General features: G+C 49.6%; 1 protein-coding gene across 1 annotated transcript; it reads left to right on the forward strand.

Moving 5' to 3' along the window:
• Positions 1-1,033: 1,033 nt before the first annotated feature.
• On the forward strand, positions 1,034-27,390 carry CD59 (CD59 molecule (CD59 blood group)). The gene is made up of 4 exons (XM_062196327.1): positions 1,034-1,108; positions 10,533-10,617; positions 16,399-16,500; positions 25,713-27,390. Exons 2-4 carry the CDS (start codon positions 10,548-10,550, stop codon positions 25,916-25,918), a joined length of 378 nt encoding a protein of 125 aa, XP_062052311.1. The 5' UTR covers positions 1,034-1,108; positions 10,533-10,547; the 3' UTR covers positions 25,919-27,390.

Consider the following 27,390-nt stretch of genomic DNA (forward strand, 5'->3'; position numbering starts at 1 on the left):
GTGCCCTTCAAGCCGGACCTGCAGTGGGCGGGACACTCTCTCTAAGTGGCCAATGGAAACTCCAAGTTCCATCTGCCCAGAAAAATGTTCTCTCAGGGGTTGGGAATCTTTTTTTATTTTCCCTGCCAAGGGCCATTTGCATATTTATTACATCATTCAGGGGGCCATACAAAATAATCAACTGAAAAGCTAGCCTGCTCTAGACTTATTGAATTTCGAGTTACACCTGCGGGTGCCTTGGCAGGACCAGAGCCAAGGATTTCACAGGCCCAACGCAGCCCTGCATAGCGGTTCTGCTCCCAGCCGCCTGAGCGGAGTCTTGCCAAATCAGTCACACGGCGCAGCCGCAGCTGTGGCGAAGCAGAACCAGACCCGGCAGGCCGCGCGGGACACAAAACAAGTTTTGCAAAACATCACATACACACACACATTTATTAACCCGGCATCACACACACACACACACATTTATTAACCCGGCATCACACACACACACACACACACGTTTATTAACCCGGCAGGCTCAGCTGGAACCATTTCCCGAGAACTGAGCAACAATCCCAAGTTCCTTAACAACTGTTATAGGTTCATCAGCATCACACCTCCGCTGTTACAGCATGGGTGGGTTTAACCACGCTTCCAATGGTCGGTGGGCCTGCTAAAAGAGATACCGGGGCAGGTGTATGACTGGAGTCTACAGAAGCAGAGCTCAGGACACCTTCCCTCCCTAGACAAACAGTGGGCAGCTGCTGTGCAAGGTTTCCGTTGCAGGGAGGGGTCTACATTTCTTTGTCTCTGGTGGCCGCCGTATTTCCTCTACAACACGAGCCCAAGCGGAAGGGAAAAATCAAGATCTTTGGGAGTTCCCTGTTTTTTATTTTCGACAACCCAGCACAGGACGGCGCCAGGAACTCTGCGTCCCCGGGAAGTCCTGGGGGCGGCCCTGGCCCGGGCGCCCCGCCAGGCTCGGGGAAGTCCGAGGGCTCCGGCGCCCGGGACCGCTCGGGGGCGGCTCCGAGCCGGACCGCGCCTCCAGGAGGCGGAGCCGGGGGCGAGGCCGCGGACCCTCGAGGCTGCGCGGAGGGTTGACGCGGACTCCTGGCGCCGTCAGGTAAGGCCGCGGGTGCTCCCACGGGCGGCGGGGCCCCGCGGGGCTGCAGAGGCGCCTCGGTTGCTGGCCGCGCCCGCTCGCCGCCCTCCGTCGCGCGCGGCGGCCCGGGTTCCCCAGCCCTCGGTACTGTGGTGTACCACAAAGGAAAGGCGGCGAGCGGCCCTCGCCCCAAACACCCCCAGGTTCCGTGGCGGGGTTTTTTGTCGCGCGGGGGTGGGGGGTTCGGACCTCAGCACCTGCGTGCCCCTTGCAGCCGGATCGAGAAGCCGCGCTAGGTGCCAGCCCCGGTGCGCTCGCGGCCATTCCGCCTTTCCCTGCGGGGAGACTGGGTTTTCTTGGGCTGACCCGGAGCACACCCCTCTTGGTGCCTCACTGCCGGCCTTTTTACAAAATTCCGGGCTGTGCCTTTTTTCCGATTCCATGACGCAGGCTCTCCACTGATAGTGGTGAGCAAGCGACCTAGCCACATTCTCGTCATTTTCTTTACTTTTTTTTTAAAGATACATCTTACTTATTTGAGAGGCAGAGAGAGATTTTCCATCTGTTGGTTCACTCCCCCCAAGTGGCCACAACAGCGGGGGCTGGGCCAAGTCGAAGGCCTGGAGCTCCACCTGGGTCTCCCGCGTGGGTTGCAGGGAACCAAGCACTTGCACCCCGACCTGCTGCTCCCCAGGGTGCGCTGGATCCGAGAGGAGCTGCCGGTATTCAACCAGGCACTCCATTGTTGGGGGCCCTCTCAAAAGGGGTGGCCCCACCTCCTTTTCTTAGGTGGTTTGGACTCCAGAAGATAGTTGGAGTGCTGGGCGGGGCACCTGCCCAGGAACTGTGCACTGCATGGTGGCTGTTATATTCCAGGCTCCCTGTGATCAGCTGTCTCCAGGTTCCCCACTGGGGGCAATTTACTCCTGCCACTGGGGGCAAGGCAGGCATTCACCCATCACACCCCTAAAACTTAGTGGAGAAGTTGTTGTCCTACCCCACAGCTAGTCAGTAACTGACCAGGGATAGTAAAAGAAAGGAGTTGATTCGCAGTGTGCAGAAGCAGGAGTCTGACAGCTGTCACTAAGTGCCCTGGGGATTAAGGACTGTGAATCTTAGGGATTTGGGGTTGAGAGGTGCAGCCGGTATTTTTGTTTGTTTTTGTTGTTTTGTTTTTTGGTCAGCCTTAGGGGACAGCATGTTTCTTTCCTCATGGCCAAAGGTGGTCTGCAGGGGACATTGGGGGTTGCTTTGTTTGCTCAAGGCCTGGCAGTTGCTGCAGAGCTCTGAGGATAGAGGCCAGCACAGGGATCTTCAGTACGGAGGTGCTCTCAGAGTCGGTGACTCAGGCCTCACCCAGGCCACTCCCTGGGCTCCTGAGTTGTTTCCCGGCTGGGAGCTGACTTATCATCAAAGGCAGACGGAGGGGCTGTGGGCCAGGAGCCTGGTGAAGTGTCCGTCCAAGGCACAGCCCTCAAAAGCGTTCATTCGTGTAGGAGGCCCCATGTGCCGAGATGTGGCCGTTTACAATGCAGGAGCGATTTTGGCAAAGGAGAGGCTAGCTCCCTGCAAACCAAACAAACCTGACGCTGGTGGATTGTCACCAGGGAAGGTGGCAACTGTTCAGCTTTGCTGTAAAGAAAACATTCCATTATGCTCAGTGGCTTGGAAGATAAAAGCTCAAGTAAAATGGCTTTTAGGGTGGAAATGCCAGGATCTGAGCCTGTCTTTGGCTATGGGGTGGAGGAAGGAACTGCAGGGAAGGCCTTTGTAGGGGGGCTGCCTATTTGTGTGGCTTCAGGAGTTCTGAGGTGGTTGTTTCTGACACCTGTCCCTGGGGTGGCTGGGAGGGAGGGGCCCTTCCATTGTGATGGTGTTCTGCCCCTGCCTGCTGATGTAATTACCACTTTGAGTAGCCTTTGCTTGTGCCCCTTAGAACTTGGCTACAGTATGCACTGTGTGTGTCCAGGTGATAGGACCTAGAAGCTCCAGGCCACTTATGAGTTACCAGCCCCGATGAGTAGAATTGAGATTCAGGCACGATGGCTTCAGGACTGTGCTCTTGCCTTGGGGCAGGTAATTTCATCCCCATGGGGGTCCATTAATATCTTCTAAAATTAGGAGTTGGGGTTTATTTTCAATTCTTGTTTATTTAAAAGGCAGAGAGAGATGAGAGAGACAGAGAGCTCCTCTCTTCTGGTTCACGTCTCAAATTGAGCTCCCAACAGCTTGGTTTGGGCCAGGTCAAACCCAGGGGCTTGGAACTCAAGTCCTGCTCGTTAGCAGGAAGCTGGCATCTGGAGTGCAGGGAGCTACAGCTCAGACCCAGGCACAGGCGATGGATGCGCCCCCAAGCAGCCTCTTTAACCGCCGGGCCAGACACCTTCTCCTGGGATTTTACTTTGGAGGCCATATCTAGCCTCAAAGTCCATCAGCCCTAAGCTCCCAGCAGTAGTAACTACTCCCAGGCATCTGCAGATCTCGTGGGAGTAGTGCCAGCGGGCAGCCTCTACTGTGCTTGCTGAATTCCCAACAAGGCTGCCTCCGCGGAGAGTTTATGGCTCAGAGCCCAGGACTGGTTTTAAATGCTGTTATACCATGTTCAAGTCCGAGGTTGCAATATTATTTCCACTAGTGTTTTAAAATTTTTATTATTTGAGAGGCAGAGAATGCTCACATGCACTGGTTCACCCCTCAAATGCCTGAAACAGACCAGAAACACAATCCAGGTCTCCTACGTAAGTGGCAGGGCCTCGATGACCTGAGTCATTGCCACTTTGCTTCCAGAATCTGTGTGAACAGGAAACTGGAATCTAGAGAAGAGCGGGGACTCGAACCCAGGCACTCTGCAGTGGGCTGAGGGCATCGTCACCGCTAAGCTAGACGCTTGCTCTCTGCTGTATTCGGTTTTTTGTTTTGTTTTGTTTTGTTTTGGTTTTTTTTTTGGTACTGAACACACAACCTGATGAATCTTAACAGTGCATCAGTGCCACTGGGCCAACACCAAGGGGCAAGGTTGTGTCCCTCTCTGGAGCTGGAGGGAGAATGCTGCTGCACACTGGTTATTGGCAGAATAGTGACTGCGGTCCTGTTTCCTTGCTCAGTGGCCATCCTTACCTCCTAGAGGCCGCCTGCACGCCTTGGCTTGTGGAACCCTTGTCTTCCAGTCAGCAGTAGCAGGTGGAACCCATCTTCCTCTTCAGCGCTCTTCCCTGTTTCTGTTGCCACATCTCTGTGGCAGACTATGAGCCGCCTTGCTCCTCCTCGGGCCCACTGTATAATCCAGACAATCCTCGGTGACGGTGACCTTAATCTCTTTTCCCATCACTTGCTCTGCAAAGTTGATTTTTTAAAAAGATTTATTTTATTTATTTGAAAAAGCAGGAGAGACATAGACCTTCCATGTACTAGTTCACTCCCCAAATGGCTGAAACGGCTGGGTCTGGGCCAGGCCAAAACCAGGAGCTTCATCAGGTTCTCCCACGTGGATGCAGGGCCCAAGCACTCGGGCTGTCTTCTGCTGCTTTCCCAGGCACATTAGCAGGGAGCTGGATCCGGAGTGGAGCAGCCAGGACTCGAACTGGCACACCTACAGGATGCCGGCATTGCAGGCAGTGGTTTAAGCAACCCCAGGGTTGCTTTCTTCACAGGTTCCTGGAATGAGGGTGTGGACATCAATGAAGGGAGAGCCTCACTCTGCCTACCACAATACTCCTTCCCAGCCCTCCCTTTCCTCTTACAGAGATTCAATGTGCTTTAATGCATTATTTGAGGATTACTTACAATTATGGAGTCATGAGCACCTTGCCCAACAGCTAGCCCATGGTATTTGCTCACTAGTTGGAGGCGAACACAGAAACAAGGCCTTGCCTAATGGCTTGAGTCCAGTGATGGAATCGTGTAGGCTGTTAAAAATAGAAGCAGCTCCTAATTATTTCATCAGAAGCAGCGGCTTCTTTTACAGCCCTTTTGGAAGAGGCACGTTCAGCCCTTTTTAGGTAGCCTCACCCTTGAAGCAGGTCGCTGGCTAAGGCAGTGGGCCTCAGCACGCGCAGCACCTGGCAACTGGTTAGAAATGCACATTCCCAGGCCAGCACCAGGACTTCGGAATCTATCCCTTTAGGGGTGGGGTTCAGCAACCAGCTTTGAAACCCTCCAGCTGATGCTGTTTGAGAACCAATGTCTTTCGCCTCTTGAAGTTGGTGTCCGTTCCCCTAGACTGTAAGGGTTGTGAGAGTGGAGTCTTAATTACTCAACAGAAGCCCTGTGCCTGTTACCTGCTCACAGCGGGCACGTGACATTGCTGAAGCGATATCTGGGAGGTCAGAGGTTGAGCCTGAACCTGCTTAACAGGGAATGGAGAGAGTTTTAGCAACTTGATGGCTGAAATGCCTCAAGCCCTTCTATGGTCCAATAAGGAAACCAAGGCATGGAGAGATTTTGAACCTGCCGAAGCAGCAGCTCTAAGAAGTTTCCCTACCCTGCCCCACCTCCCTGAACTGATCCTGAAATAAGGAGGTGGCAACTCTTGTTATCCTCATTTTTGCTGTTTGAAATAATGCGCAATGTTGGCGATTTACTTATTCCTGTCTGAAAAACCTATTTGGAATCCTCTACTCTTTAAAAGATTGATTAATTAATTAGAAAAGCAGAGTGACAGGGGGAAAGAGAGAGAGAGAGAGATCTATCCACTGGTTCCCTCCCCTAAATGCCTGTGTTACAGAAACTTGGGGTGGGAGAAGCCCCTTGGTTCAAACAGGCACCAGAGACAGCGGAGGCTCCAGAGCAGTTTATTAACGCCAGCAGGCTCAGCTGGACCCACTTCCCGAGAACTGAGCAACAATCCCAAGTTTCTTAACAATATTCTCAGGTTCATCAGCATCATACTTTAGCTGTTACAGCATGGGTGGGTTTAAATTGCAGCCTACATGACTCAGGACCACACTGCCAATGGTCAGTGGGTCCGGTATGCTTGTAAAAGAGATACCGGGGCAGAGTTGCAGGGCAGGTTTATGATTGGAGTCTGCAGAGGCAGAGCTTAGGACACCTTCCCTCCTGGACAGATAACAGTGGGCAGCTGCTTCGCCAGTTAACTGCAAGCAGCCACTTTTTTTTTTTTTTTTTTTTTTTGACAGGCAGAGTGGACAGTGAGAGAGAGAGAGAGAGAGAGAGGAAGGTCTTCCTTTGCTGTTGGTTCACCCCACAATGGCTGCCGCGGTAGCGCGCTGCGGCCGGCGCACCGTGCTGATCTGAAGCCAGGAGCCAGGTGCTTCTCCTGGTCTCCCAGGGGGTGCAGGGCCCAAGCACTTGGGCCATCCTCCTCTGCACTCCCAGACCATAGCAGAGAGCTGGACTGGAAGAGGGGCAACCGGGACAGAATCCGGTGCCCTGACCAGGGCTAGAACCCAGTGTGCTGGCGCTGCAAGGCGGAGGATTAGCCTATTGAGCCACAGTGCTGGCCTAAGCAGCCACTTTTTAAGGTTTGTGTTGGGGGTGGGGTGGGGAGGGTGCTTTTCTTTCTTTGCCTCTATAACCACAACAGCTGTGGCTGGGCCAGGCTGAAGCCAGGAACCTAGAACTCTGTCCCAAGTACTTGTGCCTCCCAGGAGAATTAGCAGGGAGACTGGGACATGCACCAGCACTCCAACATGGGACGTGAGAGTCCCCAGGGGCAACCCAACTGCCTGTGCCACAGCACCTGCCCCCTGGGGCCTCATTAGGGAATTCAATTCTGAGTCAATTTAGGAGCCATCAGAAAAATCTGTTCTTACTACAGAAGACTGGGTAAGGGTGTGTTTTCTTTTTTAAAAGATTTACTTATTTATTTGAAGGCAGAGTTACAGAGAGGCAGAGAGAGAGAGAGGTCTTCCATCCACTGGTTCACTCCCAGATGGCTGCAATGGCCAGAGCTGCACTAATCTCAAGCCAGGAGCCAAGAGCTTCCTCTGGGTCTTCCATGCGAGTGCAGGGGCCTCAGGACTTGGGCCATCTTCCACTGCTTTCCCAGGCCATAGCAGAGAGCTGGATCAGAAGTGGAACAGCTGGGACTCGAACCAGCGCCCATATTGGGTGGCGGCTTTACTTGCTATGCCACAGCGTTGTACCCAAAATGGTCCTTTCCAGTAGGTTCCCTTATCTAATTCTGTAGGGCCTTACTTGGAGTAACTGCAGGTTGTTTTTGAATAATGAAGTCCACCCTCCAAGGAGGAAGACTTGTCACTACCTGTCTTCTCTGGAGATTACCAGTAGTGCATTCTTTGGAAAAAACTGGAAATCACTGAGCACAACAGCAGTGTTGTTGGAACAGTCCATAGAAACAAATCCAATTTTTCTGTTCTTCTTTTTAATGATGATACTTAGTATTTTCTTCTCTCTCTCTCTCTCTCTCTCTCTCTCTCTTAAGATTTGTTTATTTGAAATGCAGAGTGACAGATCAAGTTCTTTCATTCCATACGTCATTTCCCAAATGACTGCAATGGCCTGTGGCAGTTAAGAACCTGGAATTCCACTGTGGTCTCCCATGTGGGTGACAGGCCCGGTCGCTTGGGTCAGTTTCTGCTGCTTTCCCAGGTGCATTAGCAGGAAGTTAGATCTGAAACAGAGCAGCCGGAATTTGAACTGTTGCTCACGTGAGATGCCAGCCTTACAGGCAGCAGCTTAACCCACTGTGCCACAACACTGGCACCACAAACCACCGCTATTAACAAATCCTGACATCTGGAGAAAAGAGGATTGTTGATGCGTTCTGGGTGTGTCTTTTGGTTCACACTTAACTGTGGGCAGTGTTCTTGAAAATTTAAAATGGAAGATGTGTTAGTCTAGGGACAAGTTTGCAGCCACAAAATTGAGTTTTTTAAAAATTTTTTAGAAAGATGTATTTATTTGCAAGGCAGAGATATAAAGAGGAAGAGGCAGAGAATGAGAGAGAGGTCTTTCATCTGTTTGGTTCACTCCCCAAATGGCCAGAACGGTCAGAGCTGAGCCGATCCGAAGCCAGGAGCCTGGAGCAAAGGTGCAGGGGCCCAAGGACTTGGGCCATCTTCTCCAGCTTTCCCAGAGAGCTGGATCAGAAGTGGAGTAGCTGGGACTCGAACCAGCACCCACATGGGATGCCAGCACTGCAGGCGGCCACTTTACCCACTAAGCCACAGTGTCGACCCCTAGTTTTTTTAATTTTGAAATTCTGAAAATGACTTAATAAAAGATAGATGATCTATGACAAGAGGAAACATTGGAAATGTGTTGATTTTCCTGATATTTCTGATTATAAAAGTTATAGTCGGGGCCGAAAGTCTTCAAGGGCTGTCGTGTGCCGTCCTCGCTTTCTTAGCAGACCGGATTTACTAATGTCCTCATTCCAGAGCAGTTTGCGTCAGGACCCTGTATGTGTGTGTGATGACAGTGTGACTTGTGTCAGGGGCCATTCCAAGGGCAGTCTCCTGGAGCCAGCAGCTCCTGCCAGCCTGACCCTTGTCCTGGGCCCAGCCCGGGTCAGGAGGTTCCCTCCCTCCCACTCCTGTGGGGATACCTGACAGGGCAACCATTCTCAACTTCTAGGAGGATCTGCAGCCCCTGTTTGGGGACCTCAGGTCAATACCCTCCTCACCTTGCTCACTCATGGGCATGGGTCCTACACTGCATGGTTGAGTCTACATTGTATCCTTTCTACCCAGAAACCCCTGAGTGTGTGTAGGGAGCTGAGCAGGGGCCTGGCGGTGTGGGGTGTCCAGAGCTCCCTGTCTGGCCAGCATGGGGCATGGTGGCCATGAGCATGCTATTTGTAGGTTTTGACAACAGTAGAGAGAAGTTGGTGGTGGGGGAACCTCAACTTATAACACAGGCCAGGCCCTGTTCGGTTCCCCCATGTGTTTTTTTTTTTTTTTTTTTTTAAGATTTATGTATTTATTTGAAAGTCAGAGTTACATGAAGAGAGGAGAAGCAGAGAGAGAGAGAGAGAGAGAGAGAGAGAGAGAGAGAGGTCTTCCATCCACTGGTTCACTTCCCAAATGGCCGCAGCAGCCGGAGCTGCGCCGATCCGAAGCCAGGAGCCAGGAGCTTCCTCTGGGCCTTCCCATGCGGGTGCAGGGGCCCAAGGACTTGGGCCATCTTCTACTGCTTTCTGAGGCCACAGCAGAGAGCCGGATCGGAAGTGGAGTGCCCAGGTCTCGAACCAGCCCCCATATGGGATGCAGGCACTGCTTTACCTGCTACACCACAGTGCCCCCCCCACCTTCCCTGGTTATTTGCATATCGAAAGCAACCTCTTTCCTCCCCAGGCAGGGCTCATCTACATGTTGTTCTTTAGACACGGCCAGCCTCTGGCTCTCTCTGCGTCTCAGTCCTCTCTCTGGCTCAGTCAGCCAATTCCTGAGCAGCAGGTGACCTCAAAGATGTGAAATGGCGAACTGACCGCCTCCGGGAGCTCACATTCCTAACCCACAGGGCCAGTGGAAAGACCCCCCAAGAGCCCCATCTGTCTACCAGGTCTGAGTCCTGGCTGGTGAGGCTCAAGAGAGCAAACTGGGGTGTACCCTGGCTCACAAGAGCTGTCACCCCTTATTTTGGGGTAGGCTCAGGTAGGGGTTGGGGGTAGGGTTGGAGAGACTTCTTACACCTGCTCCTTCTGCAGGTTCAGGGCCTCCCTGAGCCTTGACTTCCTTACTGGAGGGTTTGAGGCCTCTCAGCCTTCCCTTCTTATCGCATGATGCGTCTTGCTAAACACAGAGGCGTTGCTGTGGTGAGCACTTGTCATCAAGTTGCCTAGACTTGCGCTCCACTGAAAGTCAACAACAAGGTTCACATTGTTGAGGTGGGAGCCAGGGCTTCTCTGTGTCCTGGGCTTCTCACGCTGTCCTGCTGCTGACTGCGTGCTGGGGCCCTCCTGACCCACCCCCCCCTTTGGTACAATCACTTAATGGCCTGGCCTGGCAAAATGGCTCAGCCAGCAGCTGCACTGGGGCCAGCTGAGTGGGAGTCATGCGCACTTTTGTATTTATCCATTTTCTTGCTTTCTTGTTGGGCTAAACAAGCTTTATGGGGACATCGTAAAAAAAAAAAAAGTGTTGTTGCCACTGTGTAGTCGTAAACACTGGCGCTTGTCAGGGCTGAGATTATTTAAGGGTGCTTGGCTGCTGTAGGTTAGAGCTGGGGTGGGGCGGGGTGGGGGGAGCGTCTTTTGGACTTGGAGCCCAGTGAGCTTCAACACCCCCCCATAGCTGCCCCTCTCACCAGCACCCTCTACATGTCTTCAGTAAGGAGGGATCCAGTGCTGCCCTAGCCGATGGCACCCACGGATTCCCGGCACCCTGGCCTGCGGGTTCTCCCTCCGCCTTCCAGCTCTACCTCTGCACTCTTCCTGAAGCTCCCTTGGCCTTGCAGCTCTTGGCTTCTGAAATCAGCAGCCCCCATTCGCTGCCTCGTGACAGCCTGTCTTGTCCTTCCACAGAGGCTGTGGACATTCATGATGACAAGCAGAGGGGTGCGCGTCCTGCTCAGGTTCCTGTTCCTCCTGGCTGTCTTCTACAATTCAGGTGAGTGGCCCTGACCCGGAGCACATGGGCTGCCTCCTTGTCCTAGGCACTGAGCAGCTCCTGTTTCTGCCCCACTCCCTCTTGTGGACCCAGCTCTGGGTCTTTTGCCCTCCAAGGTCATGTGACAACTCCTTCCTGCTTTATGATCTTGCCCTCCCAAATGATAGCCCAGCTTGAGTTCCAGGGCTGCATTTGGCAGGCAGTGGGGGGCGGTCAGCAGGTCAGGTTTCACTGCCCTCACCAGGAGCCGCGTGGAGGTAGCAGTGGCCGCTGTGCTAGGAGTGCTGCCCAGGCCCACCACGCTCAGAGCCTGCTGCACTCAAGCCTTTCAGCCCCAGGGTGATGATGATGACAACTACAGTGACAACAGTGGCAGCCGAGGCTCATGGCACTTGTGCCAGTCACTCCTCCAAGCATTTTATGTGCATTGACTTGTTTAATCCTCATGTCAACTCAACAGAGGTTGAGGCCCAATGAAATTAAATAATCCATCGAGTAATACCCAGAAGTGGGATCCCAAAATATGGACCCAGGCAGTCCGGCACCAGGAGCCCTGCTCTTCACTCCTGGTCCAGGCCAGCCCTCCCTGGGCCACCCTTCCCCTGGCTCTTGGAGGAAGCTGTCCGGAGTCTCAGCCTCTGTAATGAAGATAACTGGCTGCTTGCTTTGCTTCTGAGACTCAAATGTGGTTTTCCGTCTGTTCTATGTCAGTACAGCAACCTGGTCACTATTCGGGGGGAGGTAGGACACAGCAGGAAGGAAGTAGCAATTAAAACGAGCAATAAAAACCAAAGATGTCTGCGGGGTTGGAACATGTTGGTAGCTGCCATGGGCCAGCTGCTTATGATGTACTAGGAATGTGTCAAAGCCTGTCTCAAATCCTCCTTCCAGCCCCACCGGGAGCTACTGTTGCCTATTTTATAGTGGGGGACACTGAAGCCAAGAAGTCGCTTGTCCAAGGACACACCGGAATACTACCCCCTCCTCCAGGAAAGGAAATCATGTGTCTGCAGCTTTCCTGCCTCCACTAATCCTAGCCAGGGTGGGTGGTAGAGGGGCTCATCCGGGTCCCAACACGACACTCTGCTCTCAGTTCTACCAGTGTCTTCACGCAATAACCACAGCCCGGTTGCATCCTGCGTTTGATTATGGAGCAAGCTGAGGTCTGCCACCATCTGTGTCAGGTCTTGGGGTGCATTTGAGCCCCTCCTCAGAGAATGGGGTGTGCAGCACACACACATGATGGTGAGCAGCTTCCTTTGCTGCTGCCCCAAGATTCTAAAGAAACTTGGGGGGACTGTTTTAGCGCAGGGTCAAATCCCCCTCCATGCCAGTTGAGTGGCCAGAATATCAGACAGTTGTCTGTCGACTTATTGCTCGTGTTTGGCCTCAGTTCCCCTCCACAGTCTGTGCAGTTACCTTCTCTTCCTCACCGAGGACAATTAGGAGAACAACTTGGTTGAACCAAGCTTGGATCTTAGATAGCCTGGGTAATTAGGAGAACGACGTGGTTGAACCAAGCTTGGATCTTAGATAGCCTGGGTAATTAGGAGAACGACGTGGTTGAACCAGGCTTGGATTTTAGATAGCCTGGGTTTGCGTCTCAGCTCCGTCTCAGACTGCACTGCTGAGTGACTTTGCAGAAGTCAGCCAACATCTTCATCTTACTTTTCCCCTGCAGCGGGAGGAGGAAGGTAAGTGAGCCTGCCTCTTCGAACCACTCCCTGTGCAGCGAGTCCGTGTGGCCTACGCAGTGGCACAGATACTTGAATGTGGAATGAGCGTGTTAACTGCGATTATTTCTGCCCTACGAAGATCCGAATGTGGGCTTGAGCCCTCGGTCTGTAGGTTTGTCAAGAAGCCAAATGAGCTGTGGCTCCAGGCAGGAGGAAATTCGCTCCTGTGGGAGACCGTTTAAAATGGGCCGGCTGGTACGGCTCTGTCTCTCAGCGTTCTTTCCTTCTTCTATGTGTGCACACAGATCTGGCGCACACGAGGAGGGGCTGACAGAGAAAGTCGTTGCCGTGGCCCTCTCACACGGGCAGGACAAGCAGGGAGATCTCGGGGGCCCTGCTCGCAGGAGGGGTCGGCTCCAGCTCTGCTGCTTTGTAGCGGGGTGTCCTGGTTGAGACATTTCATGCCACCTTCTCATCTGCAAAGTAAACAGACTTGGGAGGAGTGGTAATTTTTACAATTTATGTCTTTTCATTTTTATTTGATTTTTTTAAAAAAAGATTTATTTATTTGAAAGAATCACAGAGAGAGAGAGAGAGATCTTCTACCTGTTGGTTTACTTCCCAGATGGCCACAACAGGCAGGGCTAGGCCAGGCTGAAGCCAGGAGCCAGGACCCCATCCCAGTCTCCCATAAGCACTTGGGCCATCTTCTGCTGCTTTCCCAGGTGCATTAGCAGGGGACTGGATGGGAAGTAGAACAGCTGGGACTCGACCACCACCCATATGGGATGCCTGTGCTACAGGCAGTGGCTTAACCCCTACGCCACAATGCTGGGCCCATCATTTTTATTTGAAAGGCAGAGAGACAAAGACAAAGAGAGATCTTCCACGTGCAGTTCACTCCCTAACAGTCAGTGCTGGGCCAGGCCAAAACCAGGAAGCCTGAACCTCTGTCTGTGTCTCCCTCTATGGGTGGCAGGGACCCATCAAGTGCTGCCTTGCAGGGTATGAATTACTAGGAAGCTAGGTCAGAAAGGAGCCTGGACTTGAACCAGGCACTCTGATATGGGATGCGGTCTTTCCAAGTAGCGACTTAACCGCCATGCCACATGTGCCCGTCTTGGGAGTGTTTTGGACTGATGTTTCAAGGGGTTAGTCTGGAAGCTTATAAAGCCTCTGCTGGATGGGATTTCATACCTGTGAAGGCAGGCTTGGCTGTTTAAGATGCTATAGAGGGGATGAGTGTTGTGGCCTAGTGGGATAAACTGCTGCTTGGGACGCCCATATGGGCGTTCCTGGTTTGAGTCCCTTCTTCTCCTTTTCTGGTCTTGCTTCCTGGTGATGTGCCTGGGAGGCCGCAGGTGATGCCCCAAGGGCTTGGGTCCCTGCCACTCACTCAGGAGACTCATGGAGTTCTGGCTCCTGACCATGGCCTGGCCAAGCCCTGGCTGATACAGGCTTCTTGGGAGTGAACCAGCAAATGAAAGATACCTCTCTCTGTCTCTCCTTTCCTCTCTGTCACTCTGTCTTTCAAATAAATAAATCAGTCAGTCTTTTCTCCCCCTTAAAGAGGTTATGAAGAGCTCGACTCTTATCTGTGCTTAGGAGGTGGGGATCTCCTTCCTATGGGATTTCTGGAAAGCCCTGTTTGCCAGGTGATAAACCTAGGCTTCGGCCTCAGAACCAGAAGTCAGCTGTTGAGCTCCCAAACCTGCGCTTGGTTTAACCATGGTGTTCTCGTGTGAGGTTTTATAAGTTTCATCTTTTAAGATGTCTTTTCACACAGGGAGGTTCTGCCAAATACTGACGAGGTGGCAGGAGCCGTGCGGCACCGTCACAGGAAGGCAAATCCTCACGAATCTGCAAGACTTCCTCTGACTCTTGCGTCCTCAGCCGTTCCCCATCACAAGTGTTCATTATAGCATCCTTTTCTTGTCACTGTTGGAAGGACAGACAGTAGCAACACCTGACATTAGCCAGCGAAGATGAGTCCTGAGAACGTGGTGGGCCCCAGTGGCTGTCTTCCGATTAGGGAGCTCCTGCTGTTCATTGCCCAGCCTGGTCAGTGTCGCTGATACCCAGCTGCTCCACCCTGTGGGTTTAAAGGCTTCAGCTGCTGTTTCGCCCTTGACTGTGTGTACTCTTGGCTCTGAATCAGGCCTTTAGCACGGTTCAGTTCAGCAACAATATCCAGTCCTAGAGGTCTCAAACTTTTTCTTTTAGTTTTTTTTTTTTAATTATTTTTTATTTATTTGAATGGCAGAGAGACAGCTCTTCCATCCACTGATGCACTCTCAGTGCCCACAGCAGCTAAGGCTGGGCCAGGCCAAAGCCAGGAGCTCTCTCCGGGTCTCCCACGTGGGTGGCAGGGACCCAAGTGCTTGAGCCATCATCTGCTGCCTTCCAGGGTGTGCATTAGCAGGAAGTTGGACTAGAGGTGGAGGTGGGGCTCAAACTCAGGCCTGCGGATAGGACAGCAGTTGTCCCAGGTGGTGGCTTAACCCTCTGTACCACAACACCCACTCCCATAGGACATTTTTCTCTAAAGGGCTAGAGAACAGTTTGGGTCTGGCAGGCCAAGGTACAAAATCAAAGATGTTATATAGGCTCTTATATAAATAGCAAGAGAGAAAACAAATTCCTGTGAGTTTTCAACTGACAAAATTCACAATGTAATAGTTGAGTATAAACATATAATAGACATCCCACTATTCAGAAGAATAGAATTCTTTTTGAGGGGCTAACATTTTGCTTAGTTGGGGTCACAATGAGTGCCCCCTGCCAAATCAATTGCAGATGTTCATCTTTTATGGGACTGATACGCTGCCTACTGTGCTAAGGAGGCAGGTCAGATGTGCGTCCTTTAATATGGATCTATAATGAGATTTTCCACATTTCATCACTGAAAATGCCTTTTCCCCAAGTAACGACTGCCAGGTACTGATTGTTAATCTGGGAGGAGGTGAGTTCATTGAGCATATTCGTTGTTTGGAAGGCCCTTATAGAATTCTGTTAGTTCAAAATCTGGGACTACTAATGAGAGTGGAGCCTTATCCTTGGAACCCAGTCATATAGGTGACCTGCAAAAAGCAGACACCAGTAGTCAAGGTGCTTTAGTGTTTCTCTCAAAGGACTACGAGATAGAAAATCAAAATCCTCTGACCTCTCCTACGAACACTTTGTTGGGCTCCGCCAAAGAACAGAGATACCAGAGAGGCCTAGAAAGGAATGATAGCTGGGGTTCTTTTGACCTGAGGGCTGCTATTGTATATCACACTAAAGAAATGGAATCTATTTGGAATTTGCAGAAGCAAGATCCCAAAAGGATAATCACTTACAATGAAGCCATGGATAGTCCAGATCAATGAAGGACCTGACTGCCTAATTGTAACCTTTCTGCAGCATTAGAGCCACCGTTCATGGGGGACACAAGGCTTTTATGCTCCTAGATCTTCAACGCAGCAGAGGAACCATAAGTAGAATCACAGGATAATATATACAAATATATATACATATACATATAGTTATTTAAAAAAGGCAACTGAAAGTAATTAGATTTCTTAAGGAATCAAATTTATTTCAAGAGACTTCACATGGTTATTTAATCTCCAGTACTGAATAGTTTTGTATTTTTTTTCTTTGTTAGTTTTTGTTTTTAAGTGTGAATGCAAGTGATTAATGAATACAGACTAAACAAGTGTGGTTCTGAAGTTCCTGCTGTCATCAACTTGGGCAACAAATGACCCACTGGGAAAAAAAAATTCTATTCATACTCTTGATATTTTCCTTTTAAATGCATCAACACATGGCAAATTAATCATTTTCTAGTTGAAGGTGAGGAAGCAGTGTCTTTATTACACTGTCGATGGATTTTGGAATGGGGATATTCCCTTTGCATCTGTATCATCAGGGTCCAAAAACTGTTGCTAGGACTGTAGTTGAGGCTGGGAAAGATCTAACCAGCCCCAGCGGGTGTGGGAATGGAAGCACACCGTGAGTTGCTGGCCGTGGCCTCTTAGTGGAGATGGTGGGCCGTGTCCTGCTGCCTGGGGGGCAAGTCAGTGCTGGTTGCACAGGTCCTGACAGCCTTTCTTCTTGATTTTAGATTCCAGTCTGATGTGTTACGACTGTCTCATCCCAACTCCCATCTGTTCTATGGTCGCCAACTGTACACCTAACCACGATGCGTGTCTCACTGCCGTAAGCGGTAAGCATCTCCTCTTCCCTGTGTTCCAAGTGCAAGGGGACGGTGAGAGCTTGGGGAAGAAAACTGTGGCGCGCTCATTCTCATTAGACTTGTGTTCAGCAAGTAACAGTTGTCATTTATTAGTGCCCATTAGGTATTTGGTCAGTAAGCAGTTTTCATACTTTTTTAACTTAATGCTTCTCAACTACCTGTTATTCCTACTTGATCGATGAGATAACAGCGGCCTAGATTAAGCAATGTGCTAACGTCAAATAACCCACCCAGGATCTGACCTGGGAAATCTGATTCCAAAGCTGTGCTTTGTACAGCGACACTGCTGCCTACTAAACCCCTTCTGTGTGCCAGCGCCTGAACTGGGGATTAGGGATGCAAACGTGAAGAAAGGACATGAATGACTTAGGACAAAGGCCTGTGTGCCAGTCTCAGGTGGCTTCTAGCTCTCTCTTGCTCCATGGGGCTGCTTTTAGTGCACCCAGAGTTCCGAGGGGACTCTAGCTGAGCTCACAGGACAAATAGGACACAGGAGGACTAAGAGGGGCATGGTGTTTCCAGGAGAGAGAGCAGCAGGTACAAGGCTCGGTGGTCTCAGAGCACAGGGTGGGAAGGAGGAGTGCTAATGCACACCGTCTTGTCAAAGCCGTACTTTCCAAATTGGCTGGAATCTGCATCTCCATAAACCTCATTAGAATAGAATTTAGGAACTGGTAGAGGAAAGAAACCAGCAAAGATGTACCCCCTCTTCTGCTGGGTATGGTTCTGGATGGAATCGATGTGTGTCTGCTGTAAAGGATTGTGGTGAGGGATGGCAATTGCAGGGCGAGTTAAGCGTACAAGTGAAAGCCCCAGACTTCATGTCTCTCAGGTCAAAACACTCCAAGGTTATTTCTCCCCTCGTGTTTTCTACTGCAAACTCTTCCCAGACATCAAGGACAGGGGAGACCCACAAGTTCAGAAAAACCTGCAAGACACAAGATAGATTTTCCCAGAAAGGGCAAGTTCCTTGGTAAAGGAAGACAAAGTAGAGTTAAGCTGTGTGCAAAACAGGAGTATCTGAGAATTTTGAGATGAGTCCCTGGGAAGATTTGAAGCCCTGTGTTCAAAGTGCTTGGTGCTGGAGGGGACCGTGTTACTTCACGGCTGCTCTGGAAGGCACAGCAGTGCCCTGGGGACAGAGCACTCACTCGGCAGATGTTTGGCCACAGTCATGCAGCACAGAGGACCTGATTCTTCATCTCGGCCGTCTCTTTCTCCGGGCCCTCTCATGACAAAGAGTACAACTTCCAAATGAGAGAATAAAGCGCTGAGTATTAGAGCAGCGTTTATGAGCTCTGACCTCTGTCCTGCCACTGGCTAGTTCTGGCCATCTAGTGTTTTTTGGTTTTTTAATCTATGGAATGTGTATGTCGGATAGTAAAGCTGGGAGAAAAAGGAAGTCGATCCGAGCCGAGATCTTTTATTTCCAGCTCTGGAATCTCACAGTTTCGTATCTGAATTGTTAACTTCTGAAAGTAATAAAACTACCATGAGACACACCTACTAAAATCGCCAAAATCCAAACACATTGCTAACACCTGCGGCTGGAGACAACTTGGCGCAGCAGGAACTCTCGCTCGTTAGTGGTGGGGATGCAAAATGGTTCAGCCACTCTGCATGGCAGTCTGCTGTAGAGCATAGAATTTAAAAAAAAAAAAAAAAGATTATGTGAGTCTTGAGCGTTTCTCCTCACTGACCTAAGTCCCAGGGCTTCAGCCACACGTGTGATACCAACAGTTCTTGAAATACAGTTGGCCCCCCTTTTCTGTAGATTTGCATCTGCTGTTCTACCAGCCACAGATAGAAAACATTTTTCAAAACATTGCATCTGTACTGAACGTGTACAAATTTTTCCCTTCTCATTATTTCCTAAACAATGCAGTCTGACAATTATTTATGTACAATTTGCATTTTAGTAGATATAGTAAGTAATCTAGAGATAATTTAAGGTATGTAGGAGAATGTGTATAGATACTATGCAAATGGCTTTTTTAAAGATTTTCTTTTCTTTTTTTTTTTTTTTGAGTAGAGTGATAAAGCTTTATTGAGGATAGGGCATCTGTCAAAACAGAAGGGACAGAGAGGGTGCCCATAGAAAGTGCCCAGTCACTCGGACTGGGGGAGAGCGAGGTTCCTTGGTTGAAGGCAGAGAATACACCTGGGCAGGCCAGGCGGGTGGCTCAGCACACAGGCAGAGGGCTGAGCACACAGTCTGTTTGGACTTCCTAGGTTTCTAAGGGAGTCTGTTTATCCACCTCCCCCTCTCCTCTAGGACAAAGGATGGAGAGTCCTGGAGGAAGGGTTTGTTGAGTGAAAATTAACAAATTCCTCTCCAGATTTGCTGGCAGAGTGGAGGGGCTTCCCTTAGGGCATCTGAGGCTTTATTACCCCATGTTATCAGGTAACTAAGGCAAGAGAATTCTCCTGGGGGAAGGGCTGGGACCACCTGGGAGGTTATCAGGGTCTGAGCAGGAATTTGGAGTGCAACATGCTGGGTTTTCAGGCCTGTCTCACACACACACAGGCTCGATTTCTAACTTCCTATCTAACATTTCTCCCCGCAAGAGAGAAGTACCCATAATCTTATGGTGATAAATGGCCAGAAGCTGACAAATGGGCATAGAGATGGATATGGGTATTTTTCTCTTGCTCTCTGTCCTATGGTGTTTGAGAGTGGCCTCAGGAAGCATTGTCCTGTTTGGACCAGAGGGTGGGTCACTGTGTCTGATGAGGTAGGCTGGAAGCCCTGTCCGAGAAGCACCTGGAGCCAGATGGCTTGTCTTCTGTTAGAGACAGAACAAACAAGGATGTTAAAGCACAATAGTATGCAGAGAGCAGAAAGAATGTGGACCTTATGTTGCCAAGGAGAGATGTGATGTTAGGCCAGATATTTTAGCCTTGTCTGACCAGGCCCTGGAGTTGTCTGGTCTTGCCCAGGAAAGCATGAACATGATTTTGTACCCATTTAGTTTGACCCTGGTTTGGGGCACTTTCTTGGGCAGCAGGTAGCAGGTCTAGGGCCTGCCTGTTGGAAGGACTGAATTAGCAATCCCTTTGCGAGAGCCCTAGTCCTGGCAGCTTTTCAATGGATGAAAGCTGTGCTTTGCTTGTTTGTTTTTCCCAAAGGAGGGGGCTCTGTTTTGGCTCTCTGTTGAGAGCCTGGTTTAGGAGCTGTGCTATTTCCCTGTATCTAGGAATCTTAATGTTAGGGAAATGCTGGGACTGCCTGGAGTTTGCAGAAGTAGGAATTTGCTCCATGGCCCATATCCTCTCTGGGGCTGGTTTTCTCTCCCCAGGGGTGAGGATTAGGGTTAAATAATTAACTCTCTAATGGACTGGCTATGCTTTTTTTTTTTTTCCCCTTCTGGATACCTAGTAGCTAGTTTTGCTGGGAAGTTAAGCCAATGTACAAGACCAAAGTCTCAGTCTGGGAAAGGAAACAGACTAATAAATCATTTACATTTAACCATCTACATTTTGGATTATTTTGCACCCCCTTCAAGAGACAGGCCCTTTAAGTCCTTGGTGAGGACCTGTCTAAATAGGTGTAGGACTATCTAAGTTAGCTGTTACTCAGAGCCCTGTTTTTCAGGAACTGGCAGGAAGGGCTTTTTAAGCTTAATAATATTTGGATAGGCTTTAAGGCCTGGTTGGGTGTGTGTGGCCCAGACCTATGCATGGGGTGCTGGAAGAGAACTGCAAAAGAGATGTGCATCTCCTTAAGGGGGCACCCTGCTGACTCGCATTACATGGCTGGACTAGGAGGAGAGCTGAAGGAGGCTGATAGAAATAGGCAACTTAAGTTTCACTGACCCTAGGCCATCCCCTCAATAGCAGTGGCTAGAGCTGGAAGCTGGGCAGAGGCTGGGCAGAGCCAAAGGCTTTTTAGCCCCAGAGCCACAGGGTCTGCGGTTCTGAACCAGGAGTCCTTCAACACCCAGGGCAGTTCTGTGTCCAGTGGCCTTGCTCTCGGCAGAGCTGACAGAAGCCGGTTTTTGTCACAACAGCTGCATGCCCAATGCCTTGGCTCCTCATATTGGAAACAGGTGCCATTTGGGGTAGACTGGTCTTGTTGGGTCTCCTTGAGGGTAGATCACCGTAGACCAGGGAGGCAGCTTCTATGATGTCAGTCAAGGGGGTGCTCAACCCAACCCTGATTTTTGAAGATTTCCTTAATCTTATCAGGGTGAGTTAGAAAATTATAGTCATGGGCAAATTCTGACACTTAGTATTTCCCTATGGGTTAAAACCGTGCCCATGAAGAGAACTATGACCTTTTAGGTAAGATCAACTGTTTATATATGTTGAGGTCATCAGTACAACTTCCTATCTCCCCTTAAATTTGATTTAAAAGGGGAGTTCTGTCCATTTACTGTGTACACAGAAAAATCAGTCTAGCTGCAAAATCATTTCATAGTTTAATCTCTCACTTTCTGACTATGCTACTTGGTCCTCTATACTGTGGCTAGGCATTATTACAGAAAAGGTCAGTCATCCCTTTTATAAGGTCTGGGGATCAAACTGTACATCACAGTGGAGAGTCCTGCAGAATAGTAGTAACTTCCCTTCTGGGTGGAGTTTTCTTTCAATCCCTTCCTGACCCTTCATGAATTCCCTCGTGGGTTTCTCTGTGGATCCTTCCTGCGTGGGTCCCTTCCTGTATGGGTCCCTTCATGGTCACCAGAAATGTCACCAGAGGAAAGGCCGTGGAAGCCGTGGGGTTCTTGTCTTTATGCAACAAAGAATTCAGGTATGAGACAGAGGAATGATAAGGCTTTATTTGGGACAGGGCATTCATCAGAATGGAAGGAATAGAGAGTCACTCGGACTGGGGGAGAGCGAGGTTACACAGTTGAATGGAGAGAATACACCTGGGTAGGTCAGGTGGGTGGCTCAGCAGAGAGACAAAGGACTGAGCGCCAAAGATTTTATTTTTATTTGAGAGGTCCAATTAGAGAGAAAGAGATCTTCCATCCACTGGTTACTTCCCAAATGGCCACAACTGCCAGAGCTGGGCTAACCCGAAGCCAGGAGCCAGGAGTTTCTTCCAGATCTCCTACATGGGTGCAGGGACCCAGGCACTTGGGCCATCTTCCACTGCTTTCCCAAGCTATAAGCAGAGAGTTGGATTGGAAGAGGAGCAGCCAAGACACAAACTGGCACCGATGTGGGATGCCAGCACTGGAGGCAGAGGCTTAGCCCACTACACCACAACACCAGCCTGAATACTGTGCCATTTTGTATAAGCAACTTGAACATCCTTGGACTTTAGTATCCCTACAGGTCCTACACCCAAACCCTGTGGATACTGAGGGATAACGCTGTAAGTGTTCTGGCCCTACTAAAAGGTGCTTAGCAGAGCATCCATAGCGCCGCCTGCCCTGGCTGACGTGAGGTCGGGGGAGGCAGTGCATACTGAGTCAAAGGCGGGGCCCTACAAGAGGGAATCATGGCCCTTCTCTGGCCCCAGTTTTCCTCCCAGCTGTAGATTGGGAACATGTTTCTCTAGGGTCATTGGAACAGTTAGGAAGGAGAATGGATATGAGAGCACCGTGCAGAGTCGAGAAGAGAAGCAGGTGCGATCATCACTTCCTGTGCCCTGGCTGTGTGAACCATGCTGAATGTACTTAGAGTCTTGGACGAGCCTCCGATGTCAGTGCTGAGTGGCCCTTGCAGCAGTAACAATGAGGGCCACCCTTCAGGGTGCTCAGCACAGTTGGAGACTGTTGCTTTCAGTGGACTGAAGCCAAGGCTAGGAGTGGGAGGACGGGCCAGAGAGCCTCTAAGAATGAACTTCTGTGTGGGTGATCCTGATGCTGGCTTTGGTGAGACGACCACCCTCCTGAGGTTATTATTCAAGTATAATAATTCAAGTACAGTGCTAGGCATGCTGTAGGGACACACAGAAAGTGACAATATTAATGACCTGTAATCTCTTCTCCCCAAGATATTAGGCTCCCCTAATTAAAATTCTGAGGGCTTTAAAGGTTTTCGGGTCCCAGTACTTTTTCATAAGAACAGTAAGCTGTCCTATTCAATAGCAGCTTCTAGTTCAACATCAGGAACATCTGCTTAAAGAATCCTGACTTGAGCAAGTAGACTCAGGTACAGGAGAGGATAGTTATACCTGGAGTAATAAACCGAGGCACGTTTTGTTCCAAGCCATGAATAGAAGGAGATAAATTAAACAGAGAATAGGCATCCCTGCTGTTTTTCTTTACAGTATGTAAGATAAGAAAATCTTCCAGGGCAAGGAGCATGCCTTCTGTACCTGTGTATCCCCAATATTGAGCACACAGTCTGCTACGTAGACACTTACTTAGTTTTGGAGAAGGAAATCTACCATAACACCTCTCTCTCAACTAATGTTTTAACATGCTCTTTAAAAAAAATTATTTTATTTGAAAGGTAGAGTTACAAAGAGAGAGGGAAAGACAACAAGAGAGAAAGAGATCTTCCATCTACTGGCTCACTCTCCAAATGGCCGAAATAGCCAGGGCTGGGCCAGGCCAAAGCTAGGAGCCAGGAGCTTCTGGCAGGTCTCCGACAAAGGTGCAGGGACCCAAGCACTTGGGCTATCTTTCTTGGTTTTTCCCAGACAGATTAGCAGGGAGCTGGATTAGGAGTGGAGAAGTCAGGACACAAACCAGTACCCATATGGTATGCCAGTGTTATAAGTGATGTCTTAACCCACTATACTATAACATTGACCCAAAATGCTCTTTTTGAATACTAAAAACCACTATAAATACTCTTTTTGAATACTAAAAGCCACTATAAATACTTGGCATATAAGCTTCTGGTTATTATTTTCCTGTGTCCTCAATTATATTTTTTCAAAAAAAAAAATCAAACCATATTGGCATGTCTTGTGGAAACTTTTTCTATATACTGAATAACCTAATGATTTTCAAATGAAGTTTAAAATAAAAGAAAGTCATCCATATGACAATTAAAAAGCAAACTTAACCCATATGGAGACAAACACATGAAGAGCATTCTTCCCTGAGGGTAACACTGTTAGATTGCTTAGGACTCGGGCGAGAGAAGAGCTGATCCCCGCCCCCCCCCCCCCCCGCCCCGGCATGGACGTGGACGTGGACGTGGACGCGGACGCTTCATTTACACAGCTGAATCACATCCTACACGCTCTCCTGCAGTTAGCGGTTTTTCTTTTCTTTTCTTTTCTCTCTTTTTTTTTTTTTTTTTTTTTTTGAGGTACAGTTCACATAGCAGAAATTGACATTGTAACGTGTACAATTAGGTGGCTCTCAGTGTATTTACACCACTGTCTAACTCCGGGACTGTTTCCATTGATTTCTCAACAATGTTGCAGTGGGTTCGTTTCTGAGAGGAGCAGCGTGGTGGGGGCAAGAGGCGCGGAGTCAACACACAGACAGACCCCGGGAGTCGGGTGCAAGCAGGCTTGAGGCGAGCAGCCCACAGACTCGTTTATTACAGTTGGTACAACAGCTTATATAGCCAAGACCAGCCAATCTGGTCTAGGGGCGGTCTATGCCCCAACCAATCACAGCCTGTTGCCAGGCAGTTTCCAAAGCCATCCAATCACAGCCTATCGCCAGGCAGTTTCAAATCCATCCAATCACAGCCTGTCGCCAGGCAGTTTCCAAAGCCATCCAATCACAGCCTGTTGCCAGGCAGGCTCCGTTGCCAGATGGGTTTCAAAGCCATTCCTGAGTAATTGATGCTCGCTTGCCAGTGGCCACCTTGGCATGGCCTTCTCATTCCACTACACAGGACCTTTACCTGTTAGCAGTATTGCACTCCTGGCAGCCCCTAGTCTACTTTGTATCTTCACCGATGGGCCTGTTCTGGATGCTTCATGGCAGTGGACTCAGACCATGATGTCCTTGGGGACTCTTCTTTCACTCAGCGAAGTGTTTGCAACGTCCACTATGTTGTAGCATGTCTCAGTACCTCATTCCTTGTTATGGCCAGTTAACGTTCCACAAAATACCACATGTGGCCTATCCTTTTACCAGTTAGTAGACATTTATGTTGTTTCCACTCATTAGCTATTTGGATGCTGCTGCTGCGGACATTGGTGCACGAGCTTTTGTATGAACGCAGTTTCCAGTTCTCTCAGGTGTATATACCTAGGAGTAGAATTGCTCAATCGGATGGCAGCCCTGTCTTAACTTTTGGAGGAGCTGCCAAACATGATCTGCAGTGATCTGCAGTCATTCTATGTTCCTGCCAGTAGTGTTTGGAGGTTCCAGTTTCTCTTTCTTGCCAGCACTTATTATTTTCCATTTTCTCGACCTCAGCCATCCTGGTGGTGTGAAGTGATGTCCCGTTGCAATTTTGATTTGCATTTTCCTAATGAGTGGTGGCACTGAGTGTCTTGTCTTGTGCTTGTGGGCCATTTGCAAATCTTGGGAAAGTATCTGTTCAGGCCCTTTGACTATTTTTAAATAAGGATTATTTTCTTTCTGTTGTGGAGTTGTAAGAATGTTTTAGATACTAAATTTTTATCATGACTTGCAGAAAAAAGCTTATCAATGGTTTATCTTTTTACTTTTCCCATTAATGTCCTTTGAAATATGAAAGTTTTAAATTTTGATAAAGCCCAACTCATCCGTGCATCTTGCATTTTTTTCTTTAAACACAAGGTTGTTCTGTGCCCATACTCACAGCCTATGTCATTCCTTATTTACATGGAATTCCAGTATATGGAATTCTATCCTAATTTCTTCAAACACTTTAATCAACAGATGGTTTTTCAGTTTCTTGCTGTACACATGGTACTACAGTGACCATTTTTGAGCATATATCTTAATTTCTTCTACAAGTACTGTCACAGGGTAAATTCTAAAGGTGGAATTGTGGGAGCAGAGGGAATGTATGTTTAAATTTTGGTAGCTATTACCAGATTGCCCTCTTCAACAGTATAGATGTCTGTTGCTGTCCCCTTACACACACACACAACACACACACACAGGACTGGCTCTGCTGAGACTGTGGCTTTAGGGAAAAGTTCCATTTAGAGGTGTGCAGCATTTACTTCTGTTCCTCTTTACAACACAGCTGGGATGAATAGCACGCCTGCATGTCTCTGCTTCCCTCTGCTGGGTTCTGAGCGGTAGCACCGGGCGGCCAGAGGTGGGTTCGGAACTTTACCCACCTGTGTTCTCACCGTGTATGTGTGTCTCCCCCAGGGCCGCGAGTGTACCGCAGGTGTTGGCGGTTTGAAGATTGCAATTTTGAGTTCATTTCCAACCGATTAGACGAGAACTCGTTAAAGTACAACTGCTGCCGCAAGGACCTGTGTAACGGCCCCGAGGACGACGGGACGGCCTTAACCGGGAGGACGGTGCTGCTGGCGGCCCCGCTTCTGGCAGCCGCCAGGAACCTCTGTCTCTGACCGACACCAGGAGGGCCTCCTCTGGACTCCCCCGCTGTAGAGCCCCCCGTCCTTGCTGCTGTACGCCAGAAGCTTTAACTTCCCCGCCTGGCGCCCGCTGGGCAAGAATAAAATGAACTCGAGCACCTTAGAGAAAAGAGAGGGAGCCCGAGAGGGCCCGGGGAGTGTTCCTGGGTGCAGGCCGCGTGGGGGAGGCAGCGGAAGAGCAAAGCGGATGCTGCTTGGGCTGGGTTGTGTGCTTCTGCTGCGCGCTGTGGAAGCCTGGTCTTGTGGCAACAGCTTGAGTGGGTTCTCTGCAGCCCTCAGGGGTTTCCCCTCTGGTGCCCTGGATGAGGTTAGATGCGTGACCAGGACTTTTCGTGGGGCAGGCCAGGAGGATTCTTTTCTGTTTCATTATTTTTTTAAAAATAAAGATTGTGTTATTTATTTGAGAGGCAGAGTTACAGAGAGAGAGAGAGAGAGAGAGGAGGGAGAGAGGGAGAGAGAGGGGGAGAGAGAGAGGCCTTCCATCTGCTGGTTCATTTCCCAAATGGCCACAATGGCTGGAGCTGAGCCGATCTGAAGCCAGGAGCTAGGAACTTCTTCCAGGTCTCCCATGTGGGTGCCACCTTCTACTGCTTTCCCAGGCCATAGCAGAGAGCTGTATCGGAAGAGGAGGTGCTGGGACACAAACCGAGCCCATTTGGGATGCCGGTGAACCCACTACGCCACAGCGCCAGCCCCTGCAATGAGGTTCTTAATGCGGGGTAATTGGAATGACCGTTCTCAACCAGGAGACATCTGGCAGGGAGCGGGTAGGCTGTCCGGATGGCAGTGTGTGGAAACCCAAGGTTGTCTTTAGAGATGTGCCAGTGACTGAAATTTGAGTTTTCCTTTATCTCTACATTTTGAGTGGACTTCGCTGTCTTTCACTAGAAAAACATAGAGCATGTAATGAATGGTGTGTTAAATCTGTTTCCCCCTCCTTTTTAAATTGGAACAGTGGGCTATCTTGGCTTTGCACGCACACTGTTAAGGAGTGAGCAGTCTACTGTGGGCATACTTGTGTTTTAAATGTCCCTGGTAGGAAGACCTCTCCGTGTGTGTATGTGGAATGAGTGCAGTGGGAACAGCCTTTGGGGCTGCAATTTGAGACTTCCTATTAATAGCAACAAATCTGCGGGCACGTGTTTTACCGGCCTCCCTTCAGCCCAGTGACTGCTGGCTGGCTCAGCACGGATTGTCAGCATGCTTTAGCACACGCTGAAGCTGTCAGGAAGGTGTAGGTGCCTGCCTATGGGTGCTGTAAATCAAAGTCATTATCGCGCTCCAGGAAATATTGATGATCTTTGTACTCCTAGGATCTTGGCCGCATCTAACAACACAGCTTCATCTTTGCAGATAAAGGAATTTCTTGATTAGCTTTTTCAAATGTATTCTTTGAAGATACCTGAATGCAAATAAATGACACCTTTCTGAAAATAAAGTGAATC

Source organism: Lepus europaeus, chromosome 7 (assembly GCF_033115175.1).
Source record: "Lepus europaeus isolate LE1 chromosome 7, mLepTim1.pri, whole genome shotgun sequence".
Lineage (NCBI taxonomy): Eukaryota > Metazoa > Chordata > Mammalia > Lagomorpha > Leporidae > Lepus > Lepus europaeus.